Raw genomic sequence first — 23,553 nt, 5'->3', positions numbered from 1 at the left:
GAAGGTCCTCCGGCCATCACGTGTGGGCTGCCGGCCCAGCCGGGCGGCTCCCGGTCCCTCCCGGTGCGCCGGCCGCGGGCGGGCAGAGGCGCCCGGAGCTCGGAGGTCAGGGCGATGCTGGGAAAACATCGTCCCACTGACCCAGAGTCGGCCGCCGCCGCCCGCGTCAGTGCTGCCCGTGCGTGGGGAGCAGGGTCCGTCCGGCGGGCGGAGGCCTCGGAGATAACGCTCAGCCTGACTCAGCCACCGCACCCGGCCGGCCGCCCTCCCATCGACGCTCCCGGGCGGCCCCTGCTGGCCGCACCCGCCAGCCTGGCCTGCCCGGCCGTCCCAGAGAGAAGCCAACACTCCCCTTCGCCCAGGTGCCCGGCTCCGGACCCCTCCCCATGGGGAGGGGCACTGGTCTCCCCGGGCTGCGTGGACACAGACACACACGCACGGACACGCACAGACACACACGCACACGCACATACACGCACACACATGCACAGACACGGGTTTGCCTTTTGGCCTTGGCCACTGCCACCTCCTCCCCCACTTGGGTCAGAAATGGGCAAAAGAGCCGAGACCGGTGTGGCTCAGTGGATAGAGCTTCGGTCTGCAGACTGAAGGGTCCCGGGTTTGATGCTGGTCAAGGGCAGGTACCTTGGTTGCAGGCACATCCCCGGTAGAGGGTGTGCAAGAGGCAGCTCAGCCGATGTCTCTCTCTCATCGATGTTTCTAGCTCTCTATCTCTCTCCCTTCCTCTCTGTAAAAAATCAATAAAATATATATATATATTTTTAATGGTACATTTTAAAAATATATTTTTATTAATTTTGTACAGAGAAGAAGGGAGAGGGGGAGAGAGTCAGAAACATCGATGAGAAGAGAAACATCCATCAGCTGCCTCCTGCACGGCCCCAAGGTACATGCCCGCAACCAAGGCACATGCCCTTGACCGGCATCGAACCCGGGACCCTTCCGTCCGCAGGCCGACCTTCTATCCACTGAGCCACACCAGTGAGGGCGGATATTATTTCCCTACTTTATTTTTTTTATAAAAGCTGTGTTTCACTGATGTCACACAGGAAGGGAGAGGGAGAGAGAGAAACATCTGTGATGAGATGAGAGAGGATCATGGGTCGGCTGCCTCCTGCTGGGGATGGGGCCTGCCGCCCAGGCCTGTGCCCTGACCGTGACCTCCTGGATTCTAGGTCGATGATCAACCACGGAGCCGTACGGAGCCCCGAGGCCCGGCCTCACTGGACCCACCCGCCCGCCCAGCCCTCCCCGCCCAGCCCTGCAGATGCAACGGCTGTGCCAACCGGTGCATGCACTCGGCCAGGGGCTGGACAGCCTGGACACTCCTAGAGCAGCTTCGGAGCAAGCACCCAGCGGGCCCTGCAGGCAGGCAGGAGGCCAGGGGGCAGGCCTCTCCGGGCCAGAACCCCTGCCCCTCCCCCAGGGCCAGCGCCCGGTGACCCGGCCAGTTCCAAGGAACCAGCAGGGGCGGGGCCCCGAGGGCAGCTATCTTTAGCTCCGATGCCTCTGGGAAATTCCGCCTCCGCCCCCGGGGTGTGGCCCTGACATCACACCCCGGCCTCTGCCCCGTCCGCCCGGCCCGGCCCGGCCCCGTCCGGCAGCCGGGAGAGGACGGGGTGGACGGAGGTGGGACCTGACCGGAGAGGGACGGACACCGTGGGGTCTGAGGTCCAGGGCGTCCGCTCGGGGCCCTCTGCCTGCCTCCTTTTTTAAAAATTATTATTATTATTATTTTTTTTACATTTTTTATTAAATTATTATCTGTGTACATATATTATGTTTTATAATTTTTTAAATATATATTTTTTTACTTTATTTATTTTATTGTTATTATTATTTAGATGTAATGGTATATGGCATATGAATTAAGGTCCGCTTTTTTGATTTGTTGTTTGATTTTTCACTTGCAATTCTTCTTCCTTTAATACTTTTTAAAATATATATATATTTTATTGATTTTTTTTTTTACAGAGAGGAAGGGAGAGGGAGAGAGAGCTAGAAACATCGATGAGAGAGAAACGTCCATCAGCTGCCTCCTGCACACCCCCCACCGGGGATGTGCCTGCAGCCAAGGACCATGCCCTTGACCAGAATCGAACCCGGGACCCTTCTGTCCGCAGTCTGGCGCTCTATCCACTGAGCCACACCAGTTTCGGCTCTGCCCACCTCCCTCCTGAGCACAGGGACCCTCCAAGTATTGCCTCCCCCTGTGAGGAGGGAGGAGGGGCCCCACCATGCGCACACCCCTGGGGGGTCTGCACTGCCTCGGGGTGTCCAGCCGCTCAGAACGCCCCCCCACCCCAACCCCCGGCCTGTGGGACTGACTTAGCTCGCCCTCCTGAGCTCTGGGGTCAGGCAGGCCAGTGACCCAGGGACCCGCCCACAGCCACACAGCTGGGAGAGGAGGAGATGTGTGTGAATTCTTTACAAAATAATAATAATATAGATATATATTTTTATTTTTTATTGATTTCAGAGAGGAAGGGGTAGAAACATCATCCAGGATGAGAGGGAATCATGGACCGGCTGCCTCCTGCACGCCCCCCACTGGGGACGGGGCCCGCCACCCGGACCTGTGCCCTTGACCGGGAATCGAACCCTGACCTCCTGGCTCCCAGGTCGACGCTGAGCCACGCCGGCCGGGCTGTGAGCTGTGAGCTGGATGCCTGGCGGGGACCAGGGGGGACTCACAGCCCGATGGGGGCGGGGACCAGGGGGGACTGACAGCCCGAGGGGGGCGGGGACCAGGGGGGGACTCACAGCCCGAGGGGGGCGGGACCAGGGGGGGACTCACAGCCCGAGGGGGGGCGGGGACCAGGGAGGACTCACAGCCCGAGGGGGGCGGGGACCAGGGAGGACTGACAGCCCGATGGGGGCGGGACCAGGGAGGACTCACAGCCCCATGGGGGCGGGGACCAGGGAGGACTGACAGCCCCATGGGGGCGGGGACCAGGGAGGACTGACAGCCCGAGGGGGGCGGGGCCCAGGGAGGACTGACAGCCCCATGGGGGCGGGGACCAGGGAGGACTGACAGCCCGATGGGGGCGGGGACCAGGGAGGACTGACAGCCGGAGGGGGGTGGGGACCAGGGAGGACTGACAGCCCGAGGGGGGCGGGGCCCAGGGAGGACTGACAGCCCGAGGGGGGCGGGGACCAGGGAGGACTGACAGCCCGAGGGGGGCGGGGACCAGGGAGGACTCACAGCCCGAGGGGGGCGGGGACCAGGGAGGACTGACAGCCCGAGGGGGGCGGGGACCAGGGAGGACTGACAGCCCCATGGGGGCGGGGACCAGGGAGGACTGACAGCCCGAGGGGGGCGGGGACCAGGGAGGACTGACAGCCCGAGGGGGGTGGGGACCAGGGAGGACTGACAGCCCGATGGGGGCGGGGACCAGGGAGGACTGACAGCCCGAGGGGGGCGGGGACCAGGGAGGACTGACAGCCCGAGGGGGGTGGGGACCAGGGAGGACTGACAGCCCGAGGGGGGCGGGACCAGGGAGGACTGACAGCCCGAGGGGGGCGGGGACCAGGGAGGACTGACAGCCCGAGGGGGGCGGGGACCAGCGTGCCCCTCGTGGCTGCAGGGGCCCGGAGAGAAGGCGGTGGCCGCCTCGCCTGGTGCCCGCGCCGCCCTCCGCCCGGGAAGGGTTAACCCTCGCCCGCCCGGCTTTCCCGCCCCCCCTCCCAGCATTCCTCTGTGCTGAGCTAGCCCTGGGTCAGGGCACGGGGCACCAGCAATGAGTGATCCGCTGTCCCAGCGGCTGCCAGGGGGGGCAGCAGCACCCGAGGGTGGGGGTGGGGGCTGGGGGGCAGGACCCTGGCACGCCCCCACCTCCCTCCGGGCCGTCCCAGCCCCGGCTCCCGGCTCCAGGGCCAGGTCCCGGCCCAGAGGGGGCGCCCTCGGTGGTAGTGAGCTCCCCGTCCGCCGAGGGGTGCAAACATCAGAGGGACACGGGCTCCTGGGCCTCGATCCGTGCCGGGTGCCTGACAACGTTTTTCCTACAAACACACCAGCCCCCCGGCCCAGAGCCTGCCTCCCAGGCCACTCTCATCCGGGTCCCGGGGCAGCCCCGGCCTCTGTCCCACCCCGGCCCAGCCCGTCCCGGCCCACCCCGTACCCTTTTGGTCCCGGCCTTGGGGAACCCCGAGGGAGGGGGATGGGGAATCCTGGGATCCCACAGACATTCCCGCGGCCAGGAGTCCTGCCTCCCGCCGGCCTCGGACCAGGGACCGGCCTGCCCTGGCCTGCGGGGAGGGGTGGTCCTGGCAGCAGCCTCTGGGACAGGAGCAGAGCCGGGGGGGGGGGCATGTGGGGCGCCCTTGGGGTGGTGAGGGATGGAGGCACATCCCCTGGCCCTTGGTGTTGGGGTGCAGGGGCCTGGGGGTGGGCCAGGGGGAGGTGATGATGGAGAGCGAGGCCCTGGTTACTGGACATCTGCCTCCCCCTAGTGGCCGCTGCCGGTCCAGCCGTCCCCACAGACCCGAGGGAGCCCGCTCAGGGGTCAGAGTTCACCCAGCACCCCCCCCCCCAACCCCCACCCCGGGCAACGAGGGGTGACTGGGGCTCAGCGATGAGAGCAAAGGAGGAGCAGAGGGGCTCGGCCTGGGCCCAGGTCCACCCCTCGGGCACATGCCCGGCTGCGGCCCCAGGGTCTGTGCCGGCTGCGGCTCTATTCCTCTCCGGCCCGGACTCCACTTTAAAATTTTATTTATTTATTTATTTATTAATTTTATTTCAGAGGGGAAGGGAGATGGAGAGAGAGAAACATCGATGAGAGAGAAACATCCGTCAGCTGCCTCCTGCACGCCCCCCACTGGGGATGTGCCCGCAACCAAGGCGCATGCCCTGGACCGGAATCGAACCCGGGACCCTTCAGTCCGCAGGCCGACGCTCCATCCACTGAGCCAAATTGGTTTCGGCTGTTTCCACTTAAAAAAAAAATTTTTTTTTTAATTGATTTTAGAGAGGAAGGGAGAAGGAAGAGAGAGACGGAAACCTCAATGATGAGAGAACCAAATATACATATTTGGTTCTCTCATCATTTTTTTAAAATTGATTTCAGAGAGGAAGGGAAACAGAGGAATAGAAAAAAACATCTGTGAAGAGAATCATTGATCAGCTGCCTCTTGTGCGCCCCCTGCTGGAGGGGGGGGGGGAATCGAGCCTGCAACCTGGGCGTGTGCCCTGGACCAGAATGGAGCCTGGGACTCTTCCGTCCGCAGGCCACCGCTCTACCCACTGAGCCACGCTGGCCGGGCCAGGCGAGGTGTTTGACGGCCGTTGCTTTCCGGGGGCATTGGTGCGGCCGGGGGCCGACAGGCTGGTGCCCCTGGATCACGGCGTCAGGGACGGGGCTCTGGACGTGGGCCAGGCCCTCGCCTTGCTCTGCAGCCGCGGGGTCTCTGACCCGAACCCTGGCCCTGCTGTCCCTCTCCCCCTGCCCCCCGGGCTGCTGCGAGGGGAGCCGGGATGCCAGCTGGGCGCCCAGGGGCGGGCTGTGTGCTCAGGGCATGACAGCGGCAGGCACGGGGGCTGCCTCAGCCGGTCTGCGGACGGACGGGGTCCCAGCCCCGGTCCCGCCCCCGCTCCCCGTGGGACCCAGGTCCCTTCTGGCTCCAGTGGCCGGAGCGGGCGGCCCCCGGGGGCTGCGGGGCGGCCACGCTGAGGAGGCGTGTCCTGCGGGGCAGCAGAGGGAGCTCTGTGTCCAGCAGAGGGCCCTGCCCAGCCCGCGGCCGGCCAGAGGGGCGGGGAGGCCGGGGGGAGCGGCCGGGGGCCACTGGGGAGAGAGGGCGGCCGTGCCAGACGCCTCCCGGGGGCGGACCGAGCGGCCAGCCGCCTCCCTCCGGTCCTCGGGCACCGGGGCCCCTGCCCGCACCGGCTCTCCCGGCACAGCTGCCTCTCGCCGTCCGCCATGCGGTGGCTGTGGCCGCTGGCCATCTCCCTCGCGGTGGCGTCGGCGGCGGCGGGGCCGAGCGGCGGCCCCGGGGACCCCCCTCTGCCCCCCGGGGGGCTCCCGGCCGGGGCCCCGGACCCCAGGAGCCGGCCCCGGAGGGGCACGGAGGACGAGGAGGCCCGGGGGGTGCAGACATACGTGCCCGAGGAGGCCTGGGCCGAGTTCCCCCGGCCCCTCCGCCCGCCCGCCGGCCCGCAGCCCACCGCGCCCCGGGCGGCCCCCAGCCCCCGCCCGGGGGGCCCGCCCACCGGGGTGCCTGGGCGGCGGCTGCAGATGCGGAACCCGCTGTACCCGGTGACGGAGCGGTCGTACGGGGCCTACGCGGTGCTGCTGCTGGCCCTGGCGCTGTTCGCCGTGGGCGTGGTGGCCAGCCTGGCGGTGCTGTGCGTGGTGGGCCACAGCTACCAGCTGCAGAGCGCCTGGTACGCCATCCTGGCCAGCCTGGCCCTCTGGGACTTCCTGGTGCTGGTGCTCTGCCTGCCCGTGGTGGTCTTCCACGCGCTGGCCCAGCGGCGGCTGCTGGGGGACACATCCTGCCGGGCGGTGCCCTTCCTGGAGGTGAGTGTGTGTGTGTGGGGGGGCCCACCGGGCGCGGGAGGGGTGGGCGCACGACCTGCGACTCCGCGACCCCGTCACCCGGGGCCTGAGCACAGTCCTTTGTTTTTAATTTAATTTAATTTTTTTAAATATATTTTATTGATTTTGTACAGAGAGGAAGGGAGAGGGATAGAAGGTTAGAAGCATCGATGAGAGAGAGTCATCGATCAGCTGCCTCCTGCACACCCCCCACTGGGGATGTGTCCGCAACCAAGGTCCATGCCCTTGACCGGAATCGAACCCGGGACCCTTCCGTCCGCAGGCCGACGCTCTATCCACTGAGCCAAACCGGTTTCTGCTTTTATTTTATTTTTTAACTGAGAGGAAGTGAGAAAGAGGTAGAAACACCAATGAGAGAGAAACATCGACCAGCTGCCTCCTGCACGCCCCCCACTGGGGATATGTGCCCGCTACCAAGGTCCATGCCCTTGACCGGAATCGAACCCGGGACCCTTCCACTGAGCCACACTGGTTTCGGCACCCGTTGCCGTTCAGAGACAGTGGAAGGGATGGGGAGAGAGAGAGAAACGTGGATGGGAGAGAGACTCATGGATTGGTGTGTTGCCTCCCCGCCAGGAGCCCCGACCGAGCCCGAGGACCGAACCTGAGACCCAGGGACGCAGGGGTCCTTCCTGGGAATCAAACCCAAGACCTTTGGGTGCACGCCCCCCCCCCCCCCAGGCTCTAACCATGAACCAGCACCAGCCAGGGCTGAATGAATTCTCGGAGGACGAAGTGGTGCTTAAGATAAAGGGCTTAGAATGAGAGGAATCCGATAGATGGTGGTGTTTTCCCCCGGGAAGTGGCCTGGGGAGGGGGACTGATATGCGGAGACCCACCCTGACCCACCCTCTGGCCCCCGGCCTTCTCCAAGCCACCTCCTCCCCTCCCGGAGGGCAGGGCTCACCCTCCAGCCCTCCTCGTAGGAAGGTTGGTAGGTGAAGTCTGCAACCAAGTTCAAAGGTGTGTGTGTGGGGGAATTGTCTCAGGAATGACTCTTTTTATTTTATTTTTATTTTTATTTTTTTAAACACATTTTAAAATATATTTTATTGATTTAAAAAAATTTGAATATATATACATATATTATTTATTTTTTACAGAGAATGGGAGAAAGGGATAGAGAGCTAGAAAGATCGACCAGAGAGAAACATGGGCCAGCTGCCTCCTGCACGCCCCCCACCTGGGGATGTGCCCGCAACCAAGGTCCATGCCCTTGACCGGAATCGAACCTGGGACCTTTCAGTCCGCAGGCCGACTGTTCCTAATCCACCCAGCCACACCTGTGACGGCTAATATATCTTTATTGATTTCAGAGAGGAAGGGAGAGGGAGAGAGAGAGAGAGATAAAAGCATCAGTGATGAGAGAGAATCACTGATTGGCTGCCTCCTGCACGTCCCCTAATGGGGATCAAACCCGAAACCTAGGCATGTGCCCTTGGCCGGAATCGAACCCGGGACCCTTCCGTCCGCAGGCCGGCGCTCTACCCACTGAGCCACACTGGTGAGGGGTGGATGGGGGGAGGGAGGGGAGAGCCGGTGGCCTGCCCAGCCCTCGGCCGCCCTGCGGGGGGTCGGCCGGCGGCCAAACTAAGTGGGGGGCTGTGTCCCCGAGCGGAGGGACGCGGGGCGTGGTCCTGTGTGGTCTCGCCCTCTGTTGGTGGGGGCCCCGGTGGCTTCCTCCTGGCTCCCAGGCGGCTTTCCCGTCGGCTCAGGGGAGGGTGGGCGCATCCCAGACCCCACGGGGCCGGGCCCGGCTGCTCCGGACGGGGCCAGGGTGAGCGTGTGTGTGTGTGTGTGTGTGTGTGTGTGTGTGAGCGTGTGTGTGTGTGTGTGTGTGTGTGTGTGTGTGTGAGCGTGTGCGGGGCGTGTCCCCTGAGACCATCCGTGCGTTTGCACCTGACGGGGGCGGAACCCAGACCACGGAAACGGTGTGGCTCAGTGGGCAGAGCGTGGGCCTGCGGACCGAGGGGTCCCAGGTTCGATTCCCGTCAAGGGCACGGACCTGGGCTGCAGGCTCCTCCTGGTGGGGGCGTGTGCAGGAGGCAGCCCATCGATGTGTTTCTCCCCCATCGATGTTTCTCTCTGTCTCTCTTCCACTTTCTCTAAAACACCAATGCAGAAATGGCCTCGGGCCCTCGCTGGTGTGGCTCAGTGGATAGAGCGTCGGCCTGCGGACTGAAAGGTCCCGGGTTCGATTCCAGCCGAGGGCACGGGCCTGGCTTGCAGGCTCGATGCCCAGTAGGGGGTGTGCAGGGCGCAGCTGATCAGTGATTCTCACCATTGATGTTTCTCCCTCTCCCTTCCTCTCTAAAATCAATAATAAAATATAGCCGAGGCCCGTTTGGCTCCATGGATAGAGCGTCAGCTTGGGGACTGGGGGGTCCCGGGTTCGACTCCGGTCAAGGGCACGCACCTTGGTTGCGGGCATATCCCCGGTGGGGGGTGTGCAGGAGGCAGCTGATCGATGACTCTCTCCCGTCGATGCTTCTAGCTCTCTGTCTCTCTCCCTTCCTCTCTGTACAAAATCAATAAAATATATTTTTTTTAAAAATAAAATCAATAAAATATAAATTAAAAAAAATATATATATATATATCCTCGGGGGGGCGGGGGGATGAACAAAAAAAAAAACACCCATAATGCTCCTCCGTGCACACTGTGGGCGGGGCTTGCTGCCCCCCTGACCGTGGCTCCTCCCCCGTCTCCCCTGCCCAGGTCTCCTCCCTGGGCGTCATGACCTTCAGCCTCTGCGCCCTCGGCATCGACCGCTTCCACGTGGCCACCAGCACGCTGCCCGCGGGGCGCCCGGCCGCCGAGGGCTGCCGCTCCATCCTGGCCAAGCTGGCCGTCATCTGGGTGGGCGCCATGACGCTGGCGGTGCCCGAGCTGCTGCTGTGGCAGCTGGTGCCCGAGCCGGGCCCCGAGCCCGGCCCCGCGGACACCTGCGCCATGCGCCCCTCGGCCGGCCTGCCCGAGTCCCTCTACTCGCTCGTCCTCACCTACCAGCACGCCCGCACCTGGTGGTCCTTCGGCTGCTACTTCTGCCTGCCCGTCCTGTTCACCGTCACCTGCCAGCTGGTCACCTGGCGCGTGCGGGGCGCCCCTCCTGGCGGGCGCAGGCCAGCGTGCCCCGCGGCCGGCAAGCACGGGCAGGGCGAGGGCCGGCCCAACGCCACGCTGGTGGGGCTGACGGCCGTCTTCGCGCTGTGCACGCTGCCCCAGCACCTGTGCGGCCTGGTGGGCGCCTACCTGGCGGCTGAGCTGAGCCGCGCGACGCTGCGGCTGCTGGGCCTGGTGGCCCAGTTCTCCGCCTTCTTCCAGGCGGCGCTCACGCCAGTGCTGCTGCTGTGCGTGTCGCGGCCGCTGGGCCTGGCCTTCCGGGACTGCTGCTGCTGCTGCTGCGAGGCCTGCGGGGGCCCCCCGGCCGCCCCGGCCGCCCCCGGCCCCACCGACGCCAAGCTCAAGACCGAGATGGCGCCCTCCGTCTACTTCCACAAGCCCCGGGGGTCGCCGGGGCTGCTGCCGCTGGGCACGCCCTGCTGAGGCCGGCCCCCGGGGAGGCCTGCCGTGTGGCCGTCCCCGCGGCGCTGGCTGGGACCGCCCGGCCCGCTCGGTCTCCGGAGGGGCCGGGGGGGTCTGGCCTGGAAGGTTCCGGTCACGTCCGGGCCCCTCCCCGCGCAGGGCCTTCCTGACCCGGAGGCCGGGGGCGGCCGGATGCTTGTAGAGCCTTAGACACAGCCCCAGACGCCCCGTCCCGCCTGCCGGGAGCCCCCAGTTCCGCCGGTCCCAGCCCCCCGGGTGCCCTCCCCGAGCCCCCCATCCCGGAATCGGGGGGCTCTTGGGGGACCAGCCCGACGGATGTGGCTCTTCTCTGGACCGGATTCGCCCCAGCCTGGACCCTCCCTCCTCCTGGCACCGTGTCTTCTTCCGGAAGCTTCTCTTCCCTCCCTCCCTCCTCCTCCTCCTCCTCCTCCTCCTCCTCCTCCTCCTCCTCCTCCGTGCCCACCCCCTCGGTAGGGGCTCCCCCGTAGGAGGTCTTTCTTAAAACACAATAAAGTAGGTAGAACTAGCCCTGTGCCCACTGCACTTCCTTCCGCCTGTCCTGGGGGTGATCGGGGCGCCCCAGACTGCCCCCCTACCCCCCCCTCGGGGCGGGCAGTGCCCAGGGGGAACTCCTGGCCACCTGTGGCTTGACGGGGCTTTGTTTTACTCATTTATTTTAAATGTGTTTTTTTTAAAAAATATATTTTTTTTGATTTTTTACAAAGTGGAAGGGAGAGGGTTAGAGAGTTAGAAACACTGATGAGAAACATCGATCAGCTGCCTCCTGCACGCCCCCCCACTGGGGATGTGCCCACCACCAAGGCACTTGCCCTGAACCGGAATCGAACCCGGGACCCTTCAGTCTGCAAACTGATGCTCTATCCACTGAGCCGCACCATCGGTTAAGGCTTAAATGCATTTTTATTGAGAGGGAGGGAGAGAGAGAGAGAGATAAACATCAGCGATGAGAGAGAACCACAGATTGGCTGCCTTCTGCACGCCCCCCACTGGGCATGGAGCCTGCCACCCGGGCCTGTGCCCTGACCGGGAATCGAACCCTGACCTCCTGGTTCACAGGCTGGCGCTCCGCCCCTGAGCCACGCCGGCCGGGCTGAGGGCTTCAGAGGGGCAGGAGGATGGAGGGTGCTCAGCCAGGGACCCTGGGGAGTCTGAGGGCTGCCAGCTAGCAGAGCCCCCCGAACCCCCCACCACGCTCCCCTCTCCACAAAGCCCCATTCGAGGGGCACCCCCCACCCCCGGACCCGGACCCGGGCTTCCAGCCGCCGCTTCTGAGGCTCCTCTTGTTACTCAGGACGAGGGCCTGCAGCTGCCTTCCCCGGCCTGCCCCCACCCCCCTCCGCCCTGGCTCCACCCCCTGCCCCCTCCCCCGCCCCCCCAGCTCTCCCTGCTGGTCCGGCCCTGGGCATCCCCTCCTCGGCGGCCGGGCCCATGTGGGCCCAGAGCGTTGGCACGGGGACCTCACCGGGGACCGTCAGCCCCGCCAGGCCCACGCGGGGCCCGGGGTCAGAACCACAGACCTGCCGGCAGGTCCGCCCGCCGGGCCCCCCAGAGCGCCGGCCTGGGGGCTCCGAGGGCCCCGGGGGGCCGTGGGGAGGTGGCAGGGCTGCCCGGCCCCGGTCGCCTTCTCCTGGGCCCGCCCTGTCCCCAAACCTCCCCTCCCCCTCCCCCGCCGGGATCTGAGCCGCCTTGTTCTCCCTCCATCCTGGCACCCGCCCCCGGGCCCTGAGCCGCCGGGCCCTGAGCCGCCCCGGGAGGAAGGGAGGCCGTTGCTAGGTGACCCACCCATCCCTCCGAGGACCTGTTGCCGCGGCGATGGCGGCCCGGCTTTGTCTGTGGAGAACGAAGGTTTGGGGGGGGGGGCGGGGATTGGACGGGGGGCGGATGGCAGGCCTGCACTTCCTCCACACCCCTCCCCGTCCCGGATGCCCCCCCCCCGAGGGAGGAGGGGTTCGGGGTGAACCGAGGTGAAGGGGGATCTGGGCAGAGCTGAGGATGGAGTGGGGGGGCCCCTCCGCATCCTGTTTGGGGGCCTCTCTCCCTGGGGCTTGGCCAGCTCCGGGCTGAGTGGAGGGGAGCCGGGGGGGGCACCCGAGGCTGTGCCCAGCCTCTGCCCCGCCTGCCAGCGCGAGGCCCGCAGAGCAGCCAGCGGCCGCGGGGCCTTGGGAACGGGCAGTGCCCTGTGTCCCCCGCCCTCCCCCCCCGCCGGCGGCGGGTACAATGGGCCTTTGTGGCTCCGGGGTCCCCGGCTGGGCCGCGGGGTGGGTGGCGGCGTGAGCTGACGCTGGCACCCGCTCCCCAGGGCGGAGGCCAGGAGGGCACCCCCAGACCGGGGCCGGGCGGGAGGGCACCCCCAGACAGGGGCCAGGCGGGAGGGTACCCCCAGACCGGGGCGGAGGCCAGGAGGGCACCCCCAGACCCAGGCCGGGCGGGAGGGCACCCCCAGACCCGGGGCCAGGGGGAGGGCACCCCCAGACCGGGGCCGGGCGGAGGGCACCCCCAGACCGGGGCCGGGCGGGAGGGCGTGGATCCGTGGATCCCCCAGAGCAGGTGGGCGGGGGGCCGGGCACTTGGGGGGCATGGCCCCACTTCGGTCAGCGGGACCCGTCGCTGGAGGTCTCGGCTCAGCTTTGCCATCGGAGTCGGGGGGGGGGGAGAACAGGAGGAGAACAGGGGGAGCACGGGGCAGGGGCAGGGGGTGGGGGGTAACCCCGGGCCTGGGCCCTGGACACGGGGCCAGCGACACGGGTGCAGGTCTGTCCCCCCTCCAGTTCCCGCCGGGGGGCCATCGGGCACCTGCGAGGGCAGGCCCAGCTGGATGTCCAGCTCCACCCCCCCCGGCCCCCCAAAGCGCCCCCCAGGCCCCCCGAAGACCCCCCCGGCCCCCCAAAGCGCCCCCCCTGGAGGATGCAGCCCCAAACAGCCCGCCCGCTCCGGCCAGGCCAGCGCCTGTCGCTGGAGAGGGGACCCCAGCTCCCCGCTCCCCCCGGGCCCGGACGGGGGGGCTGTGAGGACGGCCAGAAAGCTGTTTGCCACACTCTGCCCGGCTGTGCCCGAGCTCCCGGCCGCGGGCGCATCCGCCCAGGCCCGCGGTCTGCAAACTCATCCGTCCCCAGAGCCAAACACCCCCAGCACCACCTCGGACACGGCTCCGGAGAGCCACATGGTTCAAACGTGAACGCCTTCCACACAGACGCGCCCGGGCCCTGGTGTCTGGGGGAGAGCCGCCCTCCGGGGCCCTGAGCCGCCGGTGGCTCCCGAGCCGCGGTTTGCCGGCCACGGGCCCAGCCACCACGTCCGGGCGGCTCCGGGGACGGACCGGCGGGCGGAGGATGGGGGTGGGGGGTGGGGCGGCCGGGGCCTGAGCTCACGGGCAGCACCTGGGGGCAGCTGGGCCGGCTCAGGCTCAGGCCCGGCCCTGGGAGCCCGCAGGCCTGTGGGGCAGGTGAGGAGGAGGGAGGAGGAGGAGGAGGAGGCTGGGGAGGTGGGGCCACTGAGAAACTGGGTCAAGATGGCTCAGGATCCCGGTGAGCTGGGCGAGCAGGAGGGGCACGCGGGGAGGAGGGGGGACAGGCTGGAGGGGGCAGCAGGGGGAGGTCCCGCCCCTCCCCTCCCAGGCTGCAGCTGGGCCGTGGGGACGGGGGGAGGGGAGGGGGGACCCGCCCAGGCTGCAGGGGAGGCCCCGGCCGGGCTGTGAGGACATAGGGGCCCCCCCACCCCCTCCCCATGATGCCCCAGGCCCCCGGGGGCCCCTCAGACAGACCCCCGAGGTCCACTGGGCAGCCGCCAGCACAGAGGCGGCGGGCAAGGGTGGGGCGAGGGAAAAACAGAGGACACCGCACCCCCCCAGCACAAAATGGCTAATTTATTCATGTTTCTTGTTAGGAGGCAAAAAGAAAAAAGAAAAAAAAATTGTACAGTTACAAGGACCGTGTCCCAAACGGAGGTTAAAATAGGAGCTGGAACGTATATATATATAATATAAAAAAAAGGACCCTCACTTTACAATTCATTAAATTAAATAAACACACACACACAGAACCCGGAGCCGCCCCCATGCTGAGCGCCCTCCTGGTACCGCTGTAAAAAATAAAAACAAACAAACAAACAAGAAACGGAGGACAGACGCGGGGTGCCCGAGGGAGGGGGGCGGCCTGGGAGGGCACAGGGACACAGGGTGCTGGGCCCCCGCCCCGGGGCCTGGTGGTCTCGGGCAGCTGGCTGTGCCGGCCCCCCCCCCAGAGGCAGGGGGGCACGAGGGGGGCCTCGGGGGGGGGGCTCCATGGCTGTGGGACATGCGGGCGCGGGCACCGGGCGTGGGGCGGCCGCCAGTGTCCAGGCTGGAACCTGCCCCCCGTGCCCGCGACCCCCCCCCCAGGCCGCCCGCCCCTCCCCGCTCCTGCCTGCCCCTCCCCCCAGCATCGGATGGTTGATTTTAGTCTTTGCTTAAATTAAAAAATTAAAATATATATACATATATATACTGTACACACAGGACGATAACCGAAGTGTTGAAGGAGGCAGGGACGGGGTCGGGGGACGGGGTCGGGGTCGGGGGGGGCTGGACCGGGGCTGCTGAGAGGGGGAAGCAGGTGGGGGAGGGCCGGGGGGAGGGGGCGGATGGGTAAGGGGAAGGTTAGGGGACCAGGGGGAGCGATTTATTTTACAATAAAAACAGGAGTTCAAACCTCAGCAGAACAGGACTCTGGGGTCCCCGAGGGCCCCTCCCCACACCGGCGCCGTGGGGGGGGAGGGCTTTGGGGGGGCGCGGGGGGGGCGTTGGGAGCTCGGCTTCAGGTCTGGGTGGTGGGTCCCTGGTCCGAGGGTGGGGGGGCCGCCATCTCAGCTCCTTCGTGACTTCGAGTGCTGGATAAGCCACTGTAGGGTGATGTCTGGGGGGTGGGGGGGAGGAGAGGAGAGGGGGTGACGGGGTGTCCCCCTGGGGCAGTGACCAGGCCCAGGGCCCCCCAGACTGCAGACAGGGTCCAGCCTCAGGGCATCAAAGCCCAGAGCCATCAGCTGCGAACAGCCCCGGCCGGGACAGGGGGGCGGGTGCTCAGAGCCGAGCAGGAGGGGGTCTGGGGTGTGACAGGGGGAGACCAGGCTCCGGACCGCGGACAGGGCGGGCGAGGTGCCCAGAAGCCAGGGGCCTGCAGGAGGCAGCTCACTGATGATGTCACTCTCTCATCGATGTTTCTCTCTCTCCCTCTCGCTCTCTAAAAAAAAAATCAATAAACCGAAACCGGTTTGGCTCAGTAGATAGAGCGCCGGCCTGTGGACTGAAGGGTCCCGGGTTCGATTCTGGTCAAGGGCATGCACCTTGGTTGCGGGCACATCCCCAGTAGGGGGTGTGCAAGAGGCAGCTGATGGATGTTTCTCTCTTTGATGTTTCTAACTCTCTATCCCTCTCTCTTCCTCTGTGAAAATCAATAAAAAATATATTAAAAAAGAAAGAAAAAAAGATGCTGAAGCCAGTTTGGCTCAGTGGATAGAGCGCCGGCCTGCGGACCGAAGGGTCCCGGGTTCAATTCCGGTCAAGGGCATGTACCCTGGTTGCGGGCACATCTCCATTGGGGGGCGTGCAGGAGGCAGCTGATGGATGCTTCTCTCTCATTGACGTTTCTAACTCTCTCTCCCTCTCCCTTCCTCTCTGTAAAAAAAAAAAAAAAAAAATCAATACAATATATTTTTTTAAAAAAGAAAAAAAGTATATGGCCTCCGACTGCCTGACCCCCACCCCCAGGAGAGCCACCGCGCTCTCGGGTGGGAGTGAGGGTTTGGGGGGCCCCCCGTCCTCCCTGCCCCCCCCCTCCTGTCACCCCCCCAAACCCACTCACCAATGTTGTCCTTCTCTTTGCAGGAAATGGAGTAACAGCAGATCTCTCGGTCCTGGATGGCAGACAGATTCCTGGGAGGGAGAGGGGGGAGGGGGGAGGAGAACCAGAGATGAATGGGCCTTAGGCAGAGGGGGGCTTGGGGGGGGCGTTGGGATGGGGTTCTGCTCTGGGCCGGGCGGCTCCCAGGCGGTGGGCTCTGCTGCCCCCGGGTGGCCATCCCTGAGAACAGCAGCTCGCCCGCTGGCTCTCCGGTGCCGGGGTTTGGGGAGAGAGGGCCCCGGACTCACATTTTCTCAATCAGCTCCTTCTCATCCAGCGCTCCCGGGAGGTCCCGCTTGTTCCCCAGGACTAAGACCTACAGGGGAGGGAGGACAGGCCCAGGTCCAGGCTGCTGCCCTCGGCCTGCTCTCCGCCCCCCCGCCCCGCCCCGCCATGTCCCGGCCGCCCTGGGGCCCGCGGGGCCGCTGACCGGGATCCCCTGCAGCTGGGGCTTGTCCAGCAGGTTGTGCAGCTCGTTCTTGGAGGCCTCGATCTTCTCCTGGTCGGCGGCGTCCACCATGTACCTGGGGGAGGGGCGGCCGGCCGTGACTTCCCAGTGAGAGGGCGGGCGGGGGCTGGGCCTCCCTCCGGGCAGCTCTGGCTCCTGGGGCCTGTGGGCTGGGGCCGGCGGGCGGGGGCCCGGGAGTGTCTCCTGGGCTGATGGGCATGAGGCCTGCAGGCATTCCAGGCCTCTGAGCCTGGGCCCCGGGGGTCAGCCCTGAGCCTGGACCCCGGGGGTCAGCTCTGAGCCTGGGCCCCGGGGGTCAGCTCTGAGCCTGGGCCCCGGGGGTCAGCCCTGAGCCTGGGCCCCCGAGCCTGGGCCCTGGGGGGGTGCGGGGGGACGGGAGCCGGGGTCGTGACCCCGCGGCGGGCAGCACTCACACGATGGCGCTCACTCCGCGGCAGTAGCGCTCCCACATGCTCCGGAAGCGGGGCTGCCCCCCGATGTCCCAGAGCTGGGCGAGAAGAGGGGCGGCCTCAGCAGCGGCGGGGCAGCCAGGCCCTCCCCACCCCCCTTCCTCCCCTCCCCCTGCCTGGGCTCCCCCCTGCCCCAGGCTAACCCCCCCCAGCCCACCCCCTCACGCCCCCCCTGCCCCGGGCTAACCCCCCCAGCCCTCCCCCTCACACCCCCCTGCCCGCCCCATCCGCCCCGGTCCCCCCTCAGGCCCCCCCCTGCCCTGGGGCTCCCCCCCGCCCCGGCCCACCTTGATGGTCACGTTGCCCTTGGTGATCTTGCGCATGTTGAAGCCCACGGTGGGGATCATGTCCTCGTTGAACTGTCCTGACTGGGGGGAGAGGTCGGGTTGGAAAAGGGGGAGCAGTGACCGGACCCCCAGGGGCCTCCCCGGCTGCGGGAGGGACGGCGAGAGGTCAGAGGCCTCCCAGCGTCCCCTGCAGGTGGCAGAGGTCACGGTTTGAGTCCCGTCAGGGGCACAGGCTCCTGTGGGTGGCCGGCTCCAGCCCCAGGGTGGGGCGTGCAGGAAGCCACCGGCCCATGATTCTCTCATCACTGATGTTTCTCTCTCTCTCTCTCTCTCTCTCTCTCTCTCTCTCTCTCTCTCTTCCTCTCTGAAGTTAATAAAGAAATATATATTTAATGGTAAGAAGCCCTAACCCGTGTGGCTCAGTGGATAGAGCATCGGCCTGCAGACTGAAAGGTCCCGGGTTCCATTCCGGTCAAGGGCATGGACCTTGGTTGCGGGCACATCCCCGGTGGGGAGTGAGCAGGGGGCAGCTGGTGGATGTTTCTCTCTCATCCATGTTTCTAACTCTCTCTCTCCCTTCCTCTCTGTGAAAAATCAATAAAATATATTTTTAAAAAAACACACACACACAAAACAATGGTAAGAAGCTAGAGGACCCACAGGCTCCCATGAAATTAAAACCCCGCCTGGCACAGGGAGTCAGGAGCCCATGGGTGCCAGTGCCGGTGTGACCCCGCCAATGGGGAGCCCCAGGCGGACCTCCTGTCCCCGGTGGTGTCTCTCAGCTCCCCAGCTCCTCACCGGAGTCCACCCGTGGCCCGGAACCATTCGGGGGGGAAAGTTCCGGAAACACACCACCCCTAAGTGTTAGGCCGCGCGCCGCTGGGCGCAGAGGGACGGCGTCTCGCGCCACCACCCCTCGCCACCTCGCCGTGAATCGGCCCTTTGTCCGGCGCCGACAATGAGACAGTTTGTAGCTTTTCGGTGCGTGGTCACAACGGCTCTGTGTGGGCATCGGTCATGGTCCCTCATCTCTCACCGAGCCCGGCTCACAAGCTTTATCCCAGGCGAGGGTGTGTGTGTGTGCACAGGAGGGAGCCCGGTCAGAGGCCCTGGCCGGGCGGCCCAGTGGGTAGAGCGCCGGCCTGCCGCGGACCGAAGGGTCCCCCCATCCAGGGGTTCGATCCCGGTCAAGGGCACGTACCTCGGTGGCAGGCTCCACCCTGGCGCGGCCCTGGTCGGGGCGCCTGCAGGAAGCAACCCACGGGTGTGTTTCTCTCCCATCGATGTTTCTCTCTGTTTTCCCCTCTCCCTTCCACTCTCCCTAAAAAATCAACGGAAAAATATCCTCAGGTGAGGATTGAAAAAAATAAATAAAATAAAATAAAAGAGTCCTAACTAACCGGTGTGGCTCAGCAGATAGCTTGTCGGCCTGCGGGCGGAAGGGTCCCGGGTTCGATGCCTGTCAAGGGCATGTACCTTCGTTGCCGGTACATCCCCAGTGGGGGGTGTGCAGGAGGCAGCTGATGGATGTCCTCTCTCATGGATGTTCCTAACTCTCTATCCCTCTCCCTTCCTCTCTGTAAAAAAATCAATAAAATACATTAAAAAAAAAAAGAGAGAGAGAGAAAGAAAGGAAGAAAGAAAGAAAGAAGAAAGCTGGTAAAGGGTCCGGTGCTACCTGAGATTTCAGGTTCCCATCAGGGTCGGGGACCACAGGGACCCTCCAGTCAGCTAGCCCAACGCTTGCACCTTGAAGCCCCTTGGGGTCGGCCCGCAGGCTCCCCAAGTTCTCTGTGAGCCTGACACCATCTTCCCGGGACTCCCCCGCCCTCCTCCGCCTTCCCGGGCACCCCACCTTGAAGTACTGGAGGCGGCCCTCTCCCTCCCCACCAGGCAGACACCCCTGCGCTCCAGCACCCCATTTCCCCACGAGTTTTAGGTTCACGGGTGCGTTGTCCGAGATTTTTTTCCAGCTCGCGCGCGTGCACGCACACACACACACAAACACACATGCGCGTGCACACACACAAACATACACACGCACATGCCCGCACGCACACGCATACACATGCTCACACACATGCACACACACAATGCACAAACGTGCACACATGCGCTCACACACATGCACACACGCTCACCACACGCACACACGCACGGGGGACAGAGAGGGAGGAAGCGGGCTGGGGTCTGACTTCGCTCTCCAGGGGAACGCACGGGCAGGCAGGGTGCACACACACACGTACGCACACGCACACGCACACACGCGCACACACGCACGGGGGACGGAGAGGGAGGAAGCGGGGCTGGGGTCTGACTTCGCTCTCCAGGGGGAACGCACGGGGCAGGCAGGGTGCACACACACACGTACGCACACGCACACGCGCACACACGCACACACGCACACACACACGGGGGACGGAGAGGGAGGAAGCCGGTGGGGGGCTCGGGTCTGACTTCGCTCTCCAGGGGGAACGCACGGGGCAGGCAGGGTGCCTGCTGGGCCCACGGCCTGAGGACCTGGAGTGACCCCCGGCCCCGGAACCCCCCTTTTCCCGGGGAGCCCCTTTATGCATGCATTCATTCTGTTTATGGGTCAGTCCTCACCCAGGGTTACTTTTGCATCGATTTTTAGAGCGAGTGGGAGGGATGGAGACAGAGAGAGAGAGAGAGAGAGAGAAACATCAATGTATGAGAGACATCCATGGGTGGCTTCCTGTGTGAGCCCCCAACCAGGGCCAGGGATGCAGCCGGCAACCAAGGGACGTGTCCTTGTCCAGGAATGGGACCGGGACCCTGCAGCCACCGGCCGACGCGCTACCCACGGAGCCACACGGGCCGGGCTGGGAAGCCCCTTTGAGGGGACGCTGGCCTGCACGTTAGGGGTTAGGGCGCGTGCGTGGAAGGACAGGTTCCCTATTCAAAGGGGGGGGGCATGGGATGCCGGCCTAGAGGGAACCCCCAGACCAGGAAACGGAACCCCTGGGGTTCCCCGGAACCCTGTCTGGGAACACGGCTTCGAGACCGCCCCAGAGACCGCAGGGGGCACCTGGCTTGGTCATGAGGGTGGCAGCAGCTTGGGTCTCCTCTTGGCCGCACCCCCTGCTCCCCCAGACATCGCCGGGGTGCAGACGCCCAGAGGCCGCGCCACGCTGGCCTGGATCGGGGTGAGGCCCGAGTCCTGCTCCAGGGACCCCAGATCTCCCTGCCTCCGTCCATGCCCCGTCTCCCCCGGGTGTCTGACACAGCCTGGGTAGACAGGAGGGCCCGCACCTCTGAGAGCCGAACCCCCACCGTGGGCCGGGCGACCCCACCCAGACACAGGCGGGGCCAGAGGTCACGGGCAGAGCCGAGCTGGAGAACGGAGGCGGGTGCTCAGACGGAAGTGGGACCACAGGGTCCCAGTCCCTCCCGCCCTCCCCCGGGCCCCTCCGGCCTCAGGCGACGGATGCATTGCCTCTTCCGGGGGCACCTGCCGGGCAGGGGGCACCCAGCTGACCGGCCACGCTTCTCTCAGCATTGCCGGCCTGGTCTGTGGCCAACCCACCATTCCAAGAATCCCCGGGTTGGGAGCTGGGACCGGGCCTGGTCCCTGGTCCCTGGGGCGGCCCAGCCCCATCCAGCCGGCCGGCCGTGCAGGCCACGGCCATGACTGCAGCCTGGTTCCCACCCCAGCTCACCTTCCCCTTTTTCTCCAAGACCGAGCCTTAACTCCTTCCCGCCCGCCCGGCACCCGCCTGGGCTGGACTCCGGGGCGCCCTCAGGGCCTCCGTCTCCCCGTCCCCTGGGCGGGCACTGACCCTCCAGGTCATCTCCGGCCCCCGGCCCCTCCTCCTGCAACTCCTGAGCCAGGCGGGGCCCTCCGAACTCCCTTTCGGGTGCGATGCCACCCGCCCGGACCCCCAGAGGCCGCCAGCCCAGCCGGGAGGGGCCCTGGAGGAGGAGGCGTCTGGCGCGGGCCTGGGGGCCTCAGCGGCCTCCACGACCCCGGGACACCTCCCCTGGCCCTCCATGTCCCGGGATCCCCTTCCTTTCCCGGCGAGAAGGGGTTAGCGCCTCCGGGTGGGGCTGGTGGCGGGCCCAGGCCCCCTCCCCAGGCGCCGGGGCCTCGGGTCAGCCACCCTCCGCCCTCAGCGGGCTGGGCGCGCCCTGTGCCTGGCGCTTTCGCCCAGTCATGCCCCCTGGCGCGGGGGCGGAGGGGCCGGGTGCGGCGGGCAGGGGATCCCCCTCCGGCCTCCTGACCGCCCTCGGGCCTGTGCCGGTCCCCCGCCCCCGCCGGGCCGAGAGGGAAGAAGGGAGGGAAGAAGGGAGGGAGGGAGGGAGGAGGGAGAGCGGGGCGCGCGCTCCCGCCCGGTCCCCACGGGCTGTGTAGGCCCCAGGCGCCCGGCCCGGCCCGTTAGGCGGGGACCCGGCTGCCCGGGGCGCGGCGGGTGGAGACAGACAGGCCCGGCCCCGGCCCCGCGCGCTCCCCGCGCCCCCCCGCCCCGCGCCCCGGGGGGCCCCGCGCACCGCGATCACGTTGACGAAGGTGGTCTTGCCCGAGTACTGCAGCCCGACCAGCGTGAGCTCCATCTCCTCCTTCCAGAAGAGCGCCCGGAACCAGTCCAGCAGCTTGCTGAACAAAGCCAGCATGGTGTCCGCGGGGCGCGGGGCGCCGGGCTCTCCGCGGGGCTGGGCGCGCGGGGCTGGGCGCGGGGCGACTCCGGCCCGATCGGCTCGCCTCGCCGCTGGGTGTGGCCTGGGCGCCTCCTCCTCCCCCCCCTCCGCCGCCTCCTCCTCCTCCGCCGCCGCCGCCGCCCGCCGCCGCCCCCCGCGCGCCCGGAGCCGGAGCCGGAGAGCCGGGGCCGCGTGCTGCTCGCGCCCGAGCGCGCGCGCCTGGCTCCCCGGAACTGGGCGGGGCGGGGCGGGGCCGGGGCCGGGACCGGGGCGGGGCGGCGAGGATTTGGTTTTCATTTGTCCCCCTGGCCCGGCTGGCACCCCGTTCCTCCCCAAAGGGTGATGGGGAGGGGGGAGGGATGGGGGAGCTGGGGGGGGGTGCGCTCCCCGGAAAACGGGAAGGCGTGTCTGGGTGGAGAGGGCGGCTCACCCCCTTCCCAGGACCCCCCCGAAGGCCATACACAGCTGGAGTGGGTTGGGATTAATTCTTTATTTTTTTTATTTAAAAAATATTTTTTATTGATTTTTTTACAGAGAGGAAGAGAGAAGGATGGTTAGTTAGAAACATCGATGAGAGGGAATCATGGATCAGCTGCCTCCTGCACGGCCCCCACTGGGGATGTGCCCGCAACCAAGGTCCATGCCCTTGACCTGAATGGAACCTGGGACCCTTCAGTCCTCAGGCCGACGCTCTGTCCACTGAGCCACACCGGTTTCAGCTAATTCTTTATTTTTATGAATATGTTTGTATTTTCTTAAAAATATATATTTTTTATTGATTTCTGAGAGGAAGGGAGAAGGGGGGAGAGAGAGAGAGAGAAACGCCCATGATGAGAGAGAACCATGAATCGGCTGCCTCCTGCACACCCCACCCTGGGGACGGAGCCCACACCCGGGCGTGTGCTCGGACCAGGAATCCAACCCTGAACTCCTGGGTCCTAGGTCAACGCTCAACCCCTGAGCCACGCCGGCCAGCCGGGCGGGTGGCAAAGAACAAATGTCCCGGTGCACGTGGAGGCTGAGCCCCCGCCCCACACCGGCTGCCCCTCTGGGGTCTGCTGGAATGCAGCTCCCCTGACGGCCACCAGGGGCGCTAGAGGCAGCAGGAGGAGTGGCCAGCGGTCAAGGCCTGGAGCCTGGCCATGGTCCTGGCTGACCAGGGTTTGGCGGCCACACACGCTCCCTGAGTTTCGAGGTCCCCTTTCTCCTGACCCACCGCCATCCCGGGCCTGGGGAGGGGGGCGCCTGGGCTGGTGGAGGGCGCCAGGGGTCAGGGGCTGGGCTCCCCGGGCAGCTGGGCGGCGTACAGGGCCAGCGTGTGGTGCAGGAACTGGTACTGCTCCGCCGTCTGGATCATGCCCCCCCTGTGGGGGCAACGGGGCCATGAGTCCCGAGGGAGCCCCCTGCCCCTTCCCGTCCCCCATTCGTCCTCTGTGCTTCTCTCTCCTTCTTCCTGCTGCTCCTCAGGCCTTCTCCCCCGTGGGAGCCCCCTGCCCCTCGCTCGGGGCTGAGCCTGGGGGGCCGGGGGGCAGTGCCAAGGAGGGGCCGCCCCACCCTGGCACCTGGTCTCCCCTGACCAGCAGCTGCCAGGCCCCGATGCCTCCGGCCGGGCCAGGAGCAACGCGGGGCACCAAGGCTACCTCTTCCTGATCATCTTACTTTTGTTGTTTTGGT

At 66.1% G+C, this 23,553-nt stretch overlaps 2 protein-coding genes across 2 annotated transcripts; one reads left to right on the top strand and one right to left on the bottom strand.

Annotated features, from left to right (window-relative positions):
• Positions 1–5,776: 5,776 nt before the first annotated feature.
• GPR37L1 (G protein-coupled receptor 37 like 1) lies at positions 5,777–10,647 on the top strand. The gene is made up of 2 exons (XM_084868586.1): positions 5,777–6,536; positions 9,294–10,647. Exons 1-2 carry the CDS (start codon positions 5,937–5,939, stop codon positions 10,119–10,121), a joined length of 1,428 nt encoding a protein of 475 aa, XP_084724712.1. The 5' UTR covers positions 5,777–5,936; the 3' UTR covers positions 10,122–10,647.
• A 3,337-nt stretch (positions 10,648–13,984) lies between these two features.
• Positions 13,985–22,007, bottom strand: ARL8A (ARF like GTPase 8A). Its single transcript, XM_084868596.1, has 7 exons — positions 21,733–22,007; positions 17,221–17,301; positions 16,898–16,971; positions 16,446–16,539; positions 16,264–16,331; positions 15,977–16,047; positions 13,985–15,031 (listed from the first exon to the last, which is right to left on the bottom strand). The coding sequence occupies exons 1-7, from the start codon at positions 21,853–21,855 to the stop codon at positions 14,982–14,984; spliced, it is 561 nt and encodes a 186-aa protein (XP_084724722.1). The 5' UTR covers positions 21,856–22,007; the 3' UTR covers positions 13,985–14,981.
• Between the last annotated feature and the right edge of the window lie 1,546 nt (positions 22,008–23,553).

Source organism: Pipistrellus hanaki (genome assembly GCF_964339955.1).
Source record: "Pipistrellus hanaki genome assembly, chromosome: 20".
NCBI classification, from domain to species: Eukaryota; Metazoa; Chordata; class Mammalia; order Chiroptera; family Vespertilionidae; genus Pipistrellus; species Pipistrellus hanaki.
The sequence above is the reverse complement of the archived record's forward strand: the minus strand, read 5'-3'. Positions and strand labels throughout refer to the sequence as shown.